A 13,867-nucleotide genomic window follows, 5' to 3' on the forward strand; every position below is an offset into this window, starting at 1 on the left:
CTCTGATATTAGTGGGGTGAGCCAAGGAGAAGGTCTTGATGGGAGGAGGGATGGGAAAGAGGGGTCTAGGTTGTAAGTGTTTCTAGGGATAAATATCGAGCAGTGTTTAGAAGTAAATAAAAAATATAATTGAGATTATGGTCAGCTGCTTGGACCAGGATATTGCCTTTTCTGTATATGGATATCAAGATGTAACCTATGAAGTTCACCTATGAAGTTCAGTGATAGTGAAGATAGTAATCTTGGGGCCATATGTAATTTTGGCTGATTTACATAAATTGATAGAACTCTGTCCATCTCACAGCATGTATAGAAGAGGTCACTTTTTTGCCAGCCTTTTTGTGTAGAGAGGTAGAAGCCAGGAACGTTTCGGGGAGGTCTTTGAGACCTATGTGCCTATGGTTTTTATGAGCATTTTTGCAGAGATTGGGGGGTGATCATTCTGAAGGAGCTGGTACCGATTTTCTGTAGTCTGTTGTTGGGTGTGGGATCCATTCAGTATTCGTGGATGCAGTTTCTTGGGGTTTCGCAAGTATTAGCAGCCTAGTGGAGGGTACCAGTGATTAATTCCACTGTAAGGATATAGTTGAGTATGGTTGTGAAGAGTACAGCAGAGTGCTGTATGCCTCTGCAAGAGACACAGCTCTACTGGGAAGTGGCTCAGCAGGAGATAAGAATATACCAAGCATACATAGGATGTGAGCCCCACCAGGTTTTGGATGCATTAGCTGAGGCTTGAATCACTACAGGGTATGCCTTAGTTAGTCCTAGTCAAGCATGTGTTAGGTAATACCCAACTGTCCACCTATTTGCTGCCTGAATACCAAAAGGGCATTGGTATATATATAGCAGTGTATAAGTGAGGTTCTGGGAGGTGTTTGATGCTGTGATTCTATTTATGGCTGATGGATCCCTGCTGTGCTTTGATGCAGTGAACAACTTTGCCTTCCTTGTCCCGTGAAGGATAGCCCACACCTCTCCGGTTTCAGTAATTTCTCAGGAAGAAGGGAGACTATTGTGAGGCAACCCCACTGGTGTTCTTGCACTTCTTTGTGCCTCACTACTTCCATGCTGGAGTCCATAATGCCATAACATTACCTGCCTGGTTATGACCCACCACAGAATGTCAAGTAGGGTTTGCCCAGAGTGCCCCAGAGGATGTGTAGAGTGCCACCTTGGTGGTATTCAAAAGGTTCCTGCATAATCCTGTCAGATGGATGAGGTAATCACGGAGCTGTGGAACTGTTTCAGCTCTCAGGCTCTGACCATGGGGTCAGCTGGTAGGTGAATGCTGCCCTGGGTGAAGCCAATGAAAAGGCCACGGTCTCCCAGGACAGTGTAAAGGAGATAGTAAGACTGCAACAATGGTCGGCAAACACAGGGGGTGTGAAGGACATTGAATAGGGGGGAATTTGGCAGCTGCAGGCTTGGCGTGTCACCGGGGATGGGGAGATGAAGGCCACAGGATTAGGTAGGTCCATGCAAGTACTTCTACCTCCTTAAATAGCAGCTTCTAGAGACTAAATCCTGGCAAGAGTAATCTCCTCCCAGTTTTGCAGAGGCTTAGCAGGCTGGAATACTCTCATTCTCCCAGATCTGGGGGGGAGTGAGGGGGCAGTACAGAAATGGTGGGCAGTAGGTACATGGGGTGAGGAGGGAGTAGAGCAGTGGGGAAACCTCCACAATAGTCTGGGGAAGTTGTCTGTCTGGGGGCTGGTTTGGATCCAGGGAGTTGAAAATGGCATGGAGCTGTTCCATTAGATCCTAGCACAGGTTTCCAGGCATAGTTCTGGGAATGTCATGTGACTTTTCTCAAAAGCTCCTTTTCCTATAGAGTGGAGTTCTTCATAGTGGAATACTCTGAAAAGGGTTGCTGAAACTTCCTGAGCAAATTGACATTTATTTTCTCTCGACGGCGAAAACATTTGTCCCTATGGAGGAAGCTCTTCCTCTACACCCCAAACAAATCTGCAGGGAGGTATGAATATCGATTTTCTGATATTTAAACTAAAGTACTATTTTTAAAACATTGTTATACCTAAACATAGTGCAATGTAAAGTAGAATAAAAATTATATATAAAACCAAACACTCACAAGTTTAGGGGCTTATTTACAATCCCCTTGCACCACCAGTGAGTCAATTTGGAAAAAGTGATGTACCGGCAGCGCAAGGGGCTTGTAAATAAGCCCCTTAGAGTGCCACATAAATTATGCAAAACAAGGCTAGAAACTCTGGAAAGTTCCTAAGTTTAGGCAGAGAGATGTTCTCTAAATCTGCCCACCTCAAATCTCAGTTTTTCTAGCATAGGATTAGCACACTGCAATCCAGGCCAAGTTAGAAAAGTGACAAAGCCTTTTGCTATTTTTGCAGGAAAATCTTTGCTGCTTTTCTAGCTCAACATGGATAGCATTGTGCTAATCCTACACTTTAAAACACTGCTAGAAAGCTGACATTTAATTAAAAAAATAAAACAATTTAAATAGAAATAATCAATTGCATAATTTATAAGCAATTACAAATTATTTAGCATAAATATGAAAATAATAGTGATTTAAAAAACCTTCCCACCCTATTCCTAAAAAACAAAAAAAAAACAACCCCCTACACACACTACAAAAATACAAACAGCTAATCAGCATTTGGAAATTTGAATATACAATAAAAATAACAAAAATAACAAATTAAACTTCAATCCATAAAATAACTTTTGAAGTATTAAATAATTATTAATCAGTTACATTTTTAGTGAATACAAAATTAACAATTAAAATAAATTAAATAATATTTAAATTACTTCCCACCCTATTTCCCTACAACCCCAATAATCTGCTACTACATTATAGATTATTAATTTCGCACCAGAAGAACAACAACAGGTGGCAGATCGTTCTCCTACCTCACCGCCAAGACCTGGAACTCCCTCCCCACCCATCTCCGACTGACCCAAGACCTTCTCACCTTCAGGAGACACCTCAAGACCTGGCTGTTCGAGCAGTAGCAGCACCCCCCCCCCATCCTCAGCGCCTTGAAACCCTCGCGGGTGAGTAGTGCGCTCTATAAATGTACTGATTGATTGATTGATTAATTTAATTGATAAAAAATAAAATAAATTAAACATTTTAAATTGCAAACTATAGTGCAAAAATGAATAACAATTGCACTAACAATGCTAACACCCAAAACTAATATTTTAATGAATATATTTTTTAAATAATATATATTAAATTTAACAAAAAAGCAATATTTTTAGTACTATTTCATTAAACAATATCAAATAAAACAATGTTATTTGAAGCAATACTATGAACCAAAAAATAATATTCTTGACAGTGATATTCTGTGATACAGTATTTCTGTACTTATGATATTTTTGACATATTTTCTATGTATTATGATTTAAAAAATTCAATATTTTGTCCAAACACCTCTGTTCTTGTATCCACTTAGTGAAAGAAAAATTAGTAGAGCTCTTTAATTAGACGTTTTCAGAAGTTCTTCCTTTTATACCATCTCACTACAATATTTGGCATCACATAAATTGCATCATGCACTTAGCAACTCCACACCACCAAATCCTTCTCCATGATACCACAGAACGTCATTACACAAACGTTTATACACAGAAAGGTATTGTTTATTTTAAAAAAAATCAGTATTGAAAACTTCAGCATGGCTCAAACACCCATTAAAACTTCCAAGTGCTAAATCGTACGTACTTTAAAGAGATCAGCTGCAAGACTGGCAAAATCGCAAGTTGCAATTAAACATATGGGGCCATATTATCAAGAACGGGCGTAACATTATCGCCGCTTTAGCGGCAGGAAACTGCTGCTAAAGCAGCGATAAGAGGCTTGATAATATGCCCTAGAGAATTCCAATAGAAGCCCAGGTTAGATGTCCTTCCCACCAGAACTTGGGCTTCTATTGGACTTCTCTAGGGCATATTATCAAGCCTCTTATCGCAGATTCCTGCCGCTAAAGCGGCGATAATGTTCTCGCCCATTCTTGATAATATGGCCCATTGAGTTTGCAAAAAGGAAGGAATGGGTGCAAATTCTGCCCCTTTTACATCTAACTGACACCCCTGCATGGTTTTCGGCAAAGATGTGAGTATTCCTTAAACAGAGCTATGATTTCTATTTTTTATAATTCTTTCCCATATGAGGAGCATATCAGCAAGCAGCAGCGATAATTATCGCTGGCCGAGTTTAGCATGCAAAAACCTAACACCGCCTATCACCGGATTCTATCGCCTGGTCAGCGCAATATTTACAACGCGTATCGCCGAGGCGATAGAAATCCCGGCAATAGCGGCGATAAGCAGGAAATATCGCTGGATTACCAGCGATATAACAAAGCGTTAGGGAAAACATTGTACATAGGGAGAAGTGGACTTAGCGTCATGATCCACCTCCCATGCACCATATAGCTAAGTCAGGAAATTAGCAGGCGTAAGGAACCGGCGATATACCCGGTTAGCGCTACTTTTAATGACTCTAGACAGGTTAGCGATTTCTTAGTAAATAGGGAGAAGCTGTGGTTAGTGATTATTCCCGCTGAATTTCAGTCGGGAACGCCAATGTCGCATCTCATTAGGGATGCGAGGCGAGGCGCAAAGAAAATGGGCACAAAGGTATGGATTTACGTGTTAGCGTGTCCATGCTGATAGGACGATAGAATTATCGCCGCTTTTCGTCCGAACACGGACGCTCAAGCGGCGATAATTCTACCACCGTGCCTTGTTGCTATGCCCCCAAGTATCCAGTATTTCTCTTTGGCTTAGATGCCTGAGCAGAACGCTCAATCAAAAATTCCCTCATTATTAAATGATCTTGAAATCATCAATAGAGTAGGCTTCTCAGATGTGGAATATGCTGGTTGTTTTGAATGATCTTTGCAATCACAAAGGTTTAAATTCAGATCATGATCTTGGTGAGGTGGGTCTAACTCAATGGTAAGAAAAAAGCAAAAAACAAAAAGATGCTTTGAAGAAAAACGAGTGTCTTTTGAATGAAATGACAACATACACATGCTCATATTAGCACTGGCATTTTATAGAAAGATTATGAGAAAATGTGAGTATTCGACGAGTGCACATGTCTGTAAAAAAACTAAATTGAACGTTAAATTGCAGTACTCAAACATGCCCCAGAACAAATATGCTTGTTTCAAGAGTGCTCATGGCACATTTAGGGTGGACAAATTCCACACCATTTGTTAATGTGAAAGTCCAATTAAGCAGTGCTAAGTTTGTTTATGGCAAAGAATGTTGTTCTTCCTCTTTAAAGCTGAAGCTTAAAAGAAAGCAAATCCATGATTCCATGTAAAAAATGTAAAGGATATGACTATGCAAGATAATTACATTTGCTGTTTTATTGACTGTAGATCTTTTCCATAGGTTCTACAAAATGAGATTTAAAGATGTCACTTTTGAGAACTCCCGCTTCGATGATTGTTACTTTGAGGATGTGATAGGCAGTGATACTTTCTTCAAGAACTGCACCATTAGTCACACCATTTTCTACAACACAGGTAATTATGAATGAGTGAGTGAATTATTCTTTTTGTGAATTTTTACATAGAATAAACTCATGTATTTTTAATGAACAAAAATTAGAAAGCAATTTTCAGTATCAGCTATGAGGAACTTAAGGGCCTGTTAGTGACCTGGTAGTGCGGTCACAGAGCACACATGCTTAATGTGCCGCCCCCAAACCCACACATTGCAGACACATTGTTCACAAACAGGAGCCTTGTTTCACAGTAGGTTGGTTTATCTGCACGCAAAACTTACATAAAGGAAATTCTAAAAAATAATTGGAAATTCTTACTAGATACTTCAAGCCACCATTCTTAGCAATATTAGAATAATGTTGGCAGCAGAATCCTAAGAACTCATTCTGACAAAAGGAGAAAGGGTTGAATCCTTAGAATACAGCAAGCCCGATAGTGCGCTGCAACGAGTGACCTCCCGAAGAATAGGCCCTAGGTTTTCGTCCGGTAGCCTCACATAGAGAATGAAGTCATCGGCATATAACGTGTCTTAAACTGTATACCCCTGTGGGAGTGATTATCTTGGAGATGACGTACGAGTGGGTCCATTGCTATTACAAATAGTAAAGGGGAGAGTGGGTGCAAATAGGAGCTACACTACTAGAAACTATTCCTCTTTCACTCCCTCTCACACCTTATACTATGTTGCTGCATGACTTTAGAAGTTTTCCTACTATTTCACGACCTCAGAGTAAGGGTGGGTGACAAATTCCATTCCGTTCCGCTCTTGGAACTTGCGGAATTTCGGCATTTTCGCGTTCTGCGCGGAACGCGAAAATGTCAAAACTTCCGCGATCCGCGGTGGAACGGAATTTTTTGTAGGGGCATGAGGGTAGAGGTATTGCACAGGATTCATTCTGGCACGATGCTCCTGTCACAAAAATTAAACCTCAACAGGGAGCACTTACAGATATAAATAAAGCAGGTGCCCGAGTTGAAGCTCAAATTCAGTAACGCATTAATCAGCACAAAACATTCGTGAGCACGGTCGAGGCTCGGCAGGTGTGCTTTCTCCCCGTATCTACCGTCAACAATTTGCTGTAATCCTTGATGGAGCTCTGTGCACCCATGAGTTTCTCGAGCGCAATCCCTGTGTAGTTCCTGACACCAGGAGATTCTGTCTCCTCATCTGCTGCTCTGATCGGTCTCTGGCCCTTTATAAACAAGAGACATGTGAACTGCATTGAAGCCCTGTCCGTTTGGCCCCGCCCCACACACCAGCGGTTTGCAACATCTTTCCGCTCTTTCCCCCACTATGATGGACAGCTCACTCGAGTCACCCCGGCGCCCGTCGGCGCGGTGGCAACATTACAGACACACATGGTCGCTGCAGACAACTCTTCTGGCCCTTTACGTAGCTGTAGTGTAGGAAAAGCACTATACATTTACCCAATGAGGTAGCACTTACTGATTAGCCAGTAGAAAGTACTCCAGTTGAGTAAAGGTATTGCACAAAACGGTGGCATCTTTTTGGGTAAATATGCAGGGCAGGATTCATTCTGGCATGATGCTCCTGTCACAAAAATTAAACCTCAACAGGAAGCACTTACAGATATAAATAAAGCAGGTGCCCGAGTTGAAGCTCAAATTCAGTAACGCATTAATCAGCACAAAACATTTGTGAGCACGGTCGAGGCTCGGCAGGTGTGCTGTCTCCCCATATCTAACGTCAACAATTTGCTGTAATCCTTGATGGAGCTCTGTGCATCCATGAGTTTCTCGAGTGCAATCCCCGTGTAGTTCCTGACACCAGTAGGGTCTGTCTCCTCATCTGCTGCTCTGATCGGTCTCTGGCCCTTTATAAAAGAGAGGCATGTGAACTGCATGGAAGCCCCACCGGTTTGGCCCCGCCCCACACACCAGCGATGTGCAACGTCTTCCCGCCCTTTCCCCCACGATGATGGACAGCTCACTCGAGGGACCCTGGCGCCCGTTGGCGCGGTGGCAACGTTACAGACACACATGGTCGCTGTAGACAACTCTTCTGGCCCTTTACGCAGCTGTAGTGTTGGAAAAACACTATACATTTACCCAACAAGGTGGCACTTACTGATTAGCCAGTAGTAAGTACTCCAGATGAGTAGAGGTATTACACAAAACGGTGGCATCTTCTTGGGTAACTATGCAGGGCAGTATTCATTCTGGGGAAACATCCTTTACCACGCAACCATTCCAACGCGGTATGGTTACATTGTGGTTTTAACAACGCAAGTCGTTACACCGACTTGCACTGGAGGGCGCCGTAGGATAAGGAATAGTGTGAATTACTTTCCAACACCTTCCCTACTGTACGTAGACTGGAGTTGGAATAGTAATTCACACTATTCCTATGTCCAGCGCCCTCCAACGCAAGTCGATGTAACGACTTGCGTTGTTAAAACCACGATGTAACATACCGCGTTGTAATGGTACGCGTTGTTACATCATACATCCTTCATTCTGGCACGATGCTCCGGTCACAAAAATTAAACCTCAACAGGAAGCACTTACAGATATAAATAAAGCAGGTGCCCGAGTTGAAGCTCAACTTCAGTAACGCATTAATCAGCCCAAAATCTCCGCGAGCACGCAAAATTTCTTGTGTTCGCGGAGATATTTTGCCGTTTCGCGAAATTTCGCAAAAGGCAACTTTGCAAATTCCGCCCACCCCTACCTCAGAGTAGACTCTTACAGAAGTTTTCCTACTATTTCATGATCTCAGAGTCGACTCTTACACACTGCACATTCTACTGCTAAACTATGTGTTTTAAGATTATGGCAATCACCTAGCCCTCCCTCCAAAGAGGACTGGATGGTTGTGATGATACAGACAGCATCCTATGAACAGGTAATATATAGGATGCAAGACCAAGAACAAATATTCCAGCAGGTGTGGACCCCCATTCTTTGCAATTCCTGAAATTCTAATTCTCTTTTCTTTTCTTTTCCTCCCTATATATAGCTTTTTCCCTTCTCCTTTTTCCTTTTCTTTTTCCTCCTTTTTTCCCCTTCTGTATTATATTACAGATGTGTATTATTTGTCACATACTGATTTATGATTTACTATATTGTTTTGTATCCTATGTAATTGCCTATCTTTTATCTCCAATAAAATATTATGACACAAAGAATACAGCCTGTCCAAGACATCCATTTATTTAAACTGTTTATGGAAATCTGCAACAGTAAAAGGCCCTCAGCCTGATGCAACTGCTGGTCACACTAAAAAAAGTTGTATTATGACTAAGCTATTTTCTGAAGAAACGTTCCTCTTACTGGGTGATTGGGGTAGCCCACAATGACATGTTGTCAGCTCAGCTGTGCCACGTGTTTTCATGAACTGAAATTTCCCCAAGAAGATGCAATGGCTGCTCAAGTCTGATAAAGAAGTAGTACTCTTGGTTTGACTTGGATGCTGATGCCCGTCAGCTATTATATTTGTACTTTAACACAGGAATTAAATGATAGTTTTCACACTACACTGTTGGGTTACAAATTCCTATGGAGGTGTCCATTAAGATTCTAGAAGTGCTCACTCTTCAACCTTTGCAAGGCTGTGACGTTAGACAGCTCTGGCTAATGAAATATTGGATGAAACTTCACTTGACTCGTGGAGGACATACTTTACAAAATGATTATGTCACCCTGAAGCCAACACAGCTGGAAACATTTTAGGATGTTCATCTTCACTTCCATTCCTTAATACATGGCCATATAAAATGTGCTGCTTGAGGCAGGGTAATGTTTGCTTCCCCCCTTTTCTATTGCCGTATGGTTCACACTTTTTCCAGTAAGACTGTGCATTTGTTGGAGAACATAAATATCAAAACTGTGCAAGTGTGTGCACACCATCAGGAAATGTTGGCCTTTGTCCTGCTAGCTCACAGTACATCATCTGTACCCCTAACCTAGCAAGGTAACAGGTGCAATGTGCAATGTGCAACCTCAGACCATGACAACCTCAGACCATGACAACCCTGACTCCCCAAGAAAATCGTGGAAGCAGAACTGAATCCTTTCAATTGGTAACTCATGCATGACCAAAGAGATGCACAATAAATACACAGCATGGTGTTTCAATAATCAATAGAAGGAAATAGAAAAGTGTAATCAGCATTACGAGAATGGTAAAGAATGTAAACCATTCAACCCTTGTGTTGTTTCATAGGAGATATACTTGAATATAAGTACTTTTCTACTTCTACCTAGCGCTATCCTATCCTAGTGTAGCTAGGGTGGGTGAATCTGCCAGATTCCCTGTAGGGTGACCCAACTACTCCATTACTGGTGGGTAAATGTCATCAGGGAGCCCGTCATGGTGGAGAGCTGGGCATCATCCATCACAGGAGGTAAACAGAAATCATCTGGAATTTCGGCATGGGGCGACCTTAGCATTGTCAGCGAAATGCTTCTCCGCCTTATCAAAGGTTGATGTTGTTTATACAATAAACTTCACTCATGTAATCATGTCAAAGATCCAGTAAGGCCGCTATTGTTGATTCTTTCGCAATGGATCAGTCGCAGAGCGGACAATGACAAACAACAGCATTTTGCGTAGTGAACTTAGCCTTTGTACAGAATGTTCAAGGCACTAGATAATATGCTTATGAAAAAGTGTAAATGTAAGCAAAGCCATTTCAGAGAATATTATACTGCACAGGCATGCAAGCAAATGTGTGTCAAATGTAAGCATTTAAGAAAAAATAGCAAAATGTGAGCATGTAAAATGGTGGTGTACCTACTCGGGCCTAAATGTGACCACATGACACTCACTCCTTGAATGTAAGGGGACTAAAAGTTTCCTAAAATGCATGCTAAAAATATACGGTCATGAAAACCTAAATTCCTAAAAAGCATTGTTCACTTTACTAATTAAGGCATACAGAAAGCCAAATTGCAGTAAAATCAATAGCAAAGCAAGGAAAAAGATACTATTTAAAAGTAATTTAGAACAGTCAAAAACAATGCCAAATTAAATGAAAAATCTTCATTGCTCGAAACTGTCAAATTGTTTAAATGTTCCAAGGAGTAGACAAAACATTGCTGTTCCCACCGACCGCAGATGATGTTCCCGGTGATACCCATCTCACCAGCTGCATGGAGCGAACATGTTCAAATCCAAACCCCTCAGCAATTGCCGAAGGTGGAACTTCCAGCAATAAATCCACAGAGAATGAGGAAGGATCTTATTCACCAGGAGCTGAAGCATCCCAGGAAGGCTCATAACATGCAAGCAACAAAGGGCATTGTTATAAGTTGGCCTTTAGGAGACCCACCCACTATTTCTGTAGATAGATATGGTTGCATTCCCAAGCATATGTCCAGGGCTCACACGAAAGTACACAAGAGACAGAGGAATACAGGCTGTGCGCAGAATCGCCAGACAGACCAAAAGGACAAGAACCAGTGTAGATCGTCTAGAAGGTGCTGACCAACCCGGAGCCGATTGTCTTAAAGAAATGTGCTAGAGTATTAGAAATGTTAAAAATGTGGTGCACTAGCTCCTCCAAATGATATGGGAAATTGGTGCAGAGTAACAACTGTATCTCAGAGGAACATCTTGCAACCTAGAGATCAAACATCTATGTTGGAGAAGTCAAGGCCACGTCCTTCTGAAAAAAAGAGGCTTTCAGTCTGCTTAAAGCATCAAAGTTCACATTAGAAACCTGAATCAAAGGCTAAACTGTTGCATCCCTAAGTGTGCAGGAAGGTGGAATCAGTTTTTGTGCACAACAGGTCACGGCCACAGAAACCGCCACCAGATAAGCAATTCCCAGTCTCATCCCAAAGCAGCTTTGAAGTTTGCGTTGGGCACATTACATGCTCCATGGAGCATAACCTCTCTGCAAACTAAAGAATGGCCTAGACTAGTGTATTCTCGCAATCTGTATGAAATATTTCAATTTCACCATTCTTACATCTATATATAAAAGGAAGATCCATGACTCGTGTAAAGACCCCTCTCCTAGTGCTTCATATCTGCCCACTTGATGATGTTGTAAGCAGTATTTAAAGTGAAACATTGAAATTGGCATAGAAATAAACACGTGTATTAGCCAAACTGATGATGGAATTTCTACATCAGTGAATGGTAATTTTTCCAACTTTTCTATGTGTGGCATAGTGTATGTTGCGCCCTTCTTAGCCACAGTGGTCTGTTCTTTAGTTAAATTGGACAGTAAAAACAAGCTACTGGCGTTAAGGTGTTTCCATGGGATGTGACCAGAACGTAACGTCTGTAGAGTCTAACTTAGGAGCCTAATAGACCTAAGTTATGAGTGCCTATGTTGCAAAGGGAACATGCCACTCTGTATGAAGCCGATATCAAATGACACCATGTTACCCAGAGAAGATATTCTAGTGGATAATGTGGTAATACCATTGTCTATTACTACTAGAGCTTTTTCTAAATTAACTCTGTCAATCTCATGCAGTCTCTCAGCAGCTTCCTGCTGTGAAACTTTCCACACCTCACTGTATATTTCATACAGAAAGCCCTTTTGGCATGGTTTTCAAGGACCTGGCTAAAAATCCTGTAAACACATGTCATTGGAAAGAAGAGACATGTGCTGTATCACCTCAGATACCTGTTGAATGTTTTAGTTACTCTAGGCACAACTTCCTAATGCTGTATGTTGTTGCCACCCCTGCATGTTGTGTCTGCACATAATATCGGTCTGGCCTATCAATCCTAAACCCCTTCCAGTTGTCTTGAAAATTTGCCTGACATCCATTAGTATTTAATGACTACACTAACCATCCCTCTGGATTTGAATGTGAAGAATTGTATGTCCCATTTCTTTTCTTTTTTTGTGTTCAGAATATTTTATTGAATTGTTTTGTTCATATACAACAAACAAAGACAATACATAAAATATTATTATTTAGCAAGAATACCTAGATAACAATGTATATCGTAACCAAAGTCATTAAAACAAATTACAATAGGTAGTGAAAGAATACATATATACATAAAGGAAGAACGGAAGGAGGGGGAGGGAGGGGACAAATATAACAACTAATGCATAAGATGCATACAGAGCTACTATATTTCATAATAGGAATAATCTGGTTGAGTACAAATCTGAAATACAATTATTAATACAGCATTAAAAGGATAAATATACATCAAGAGGTAACCAAAAAGATTGATAAGAGAAAGAATTGTGAGTAATCCCATTCATGGATAATTGAGCACCTCTTCTAGGAAAAATAACCCACGGCCACCAAGCATTAACAGATAATATAGAAACATCTTTCCAACAAAAAGTAATGAATTTTAAAGCAGCTGAGATAAGAAAATTGAAAAGTTTGCTTTCTAAATCATGTAAATTTTGTGAAAGAATAGCAGATTTACAAATTATTAATTGATAGGAAACTTCAATTTGAAGTTTAAAAATCTTTTTTATGATATCCCAAACTTCAGACCAAAATTTAAAAACCAAAGGACAATCAAAAAGCATATGTTGTAATGTACCAGGATGTAATTTACAATGCCAACAATCTGGAGAGGGAAGAAGTTTAGCTTGGAATAAACGTGATGGAGACCATAAACGATTGTAGAGGATATAAGAATTAGTTTTGTAGATTGAAACAGGCAGCCACCCAGATATACTACTAAGCCAAATATCTTTCCACGTGTCAGTAGATAAAGAAAGTGAAAGTTCATTGTTCCAAAAAGTGGAAATCATCTCTATATTGCTACCTAGAGTATCTGATAATTTTTTATATAAAATAGAAACCCCATGAGGTGATTTTGAAACTGTTTAAATATAAATTACTAAATCAGCTGTAACATTAGAAGGAATGGCATTGGGGAAGGAATCTAAAATTGAATTGCACAAATATTGATACTTAATAAAGTCAGACGTAAATAAACCAAATCTTGTTTGCAACGTTTCAAAAGAAATACAAGTATTATTGGAATAAACATCTTTGAGATAAAAAAAAACAGCCTTAAACCACGAAAACCAGAAACTAATATTTCTGTTTAATTTAATAACATTACTATACCATAGTGATAACTGAACAGTGTTTTTCATGGGAAAAAGAAAAATTAAGTCAAGATCATTAAATAACATTTTAGTGGATTTAATAATAACTGATTTTTGACACAATTGAGTATTGTTATGCATGGACACCAAAGTAGGTAACGGAAATGGATTTACAATTGATTTCTCAATACAGAGCCATGCAGGAGGATTATTTAAAAATGAGCAATTAAACCATAATGAACTTTGTTTTAAAATAAAAGCTTTATGATAAAGAAAAAAGTCTGGGATACCAAATCCAGCATTACGTTTATGAACTTTACATTTTTTATAATTAAACTT

At 40.1% G+C, this 13,867-nt stretch overlaps 1 protein-coding gene across 1 annotated transcript in view; it reads left to right on the forward strand.

Annotated features, from left to right (window-relative positions):
* The window catches only part of SV2B (synaptic vesicle glycoprotein 2B), a 701,510-nt gene that overhangs the window by 630,163 nt on the left and 57,480 nt on the right, over positions 1 to 13,867 (forward strand). Inside the window, exon 10 of the mRNA XM_085644488.1 lies at positions 5,401 to 5,534. Within this exon, the coding sequence (XP_085500614.1) occupies positions 5,401 to 5,534 (134 nt within the window). The remainder of the gene's footprint in view (positions 1 to 5,400; positions 5,535 to 13,867) is intronic.

The sequence above is a fragment of the Triturus cristatus genome, chromosome 3_1 (assembly GCF_964204655.1).
Source record: "Triturus cristatus chromosome 3_1, aTriCri1.1, whole genome shotgun sequence".
Lineage (NCBI taxonomy): Eukaryota > Metazoa > Chordata > Amphibia > Caudata > Salamandridae > Triturus > Triturus cristatus.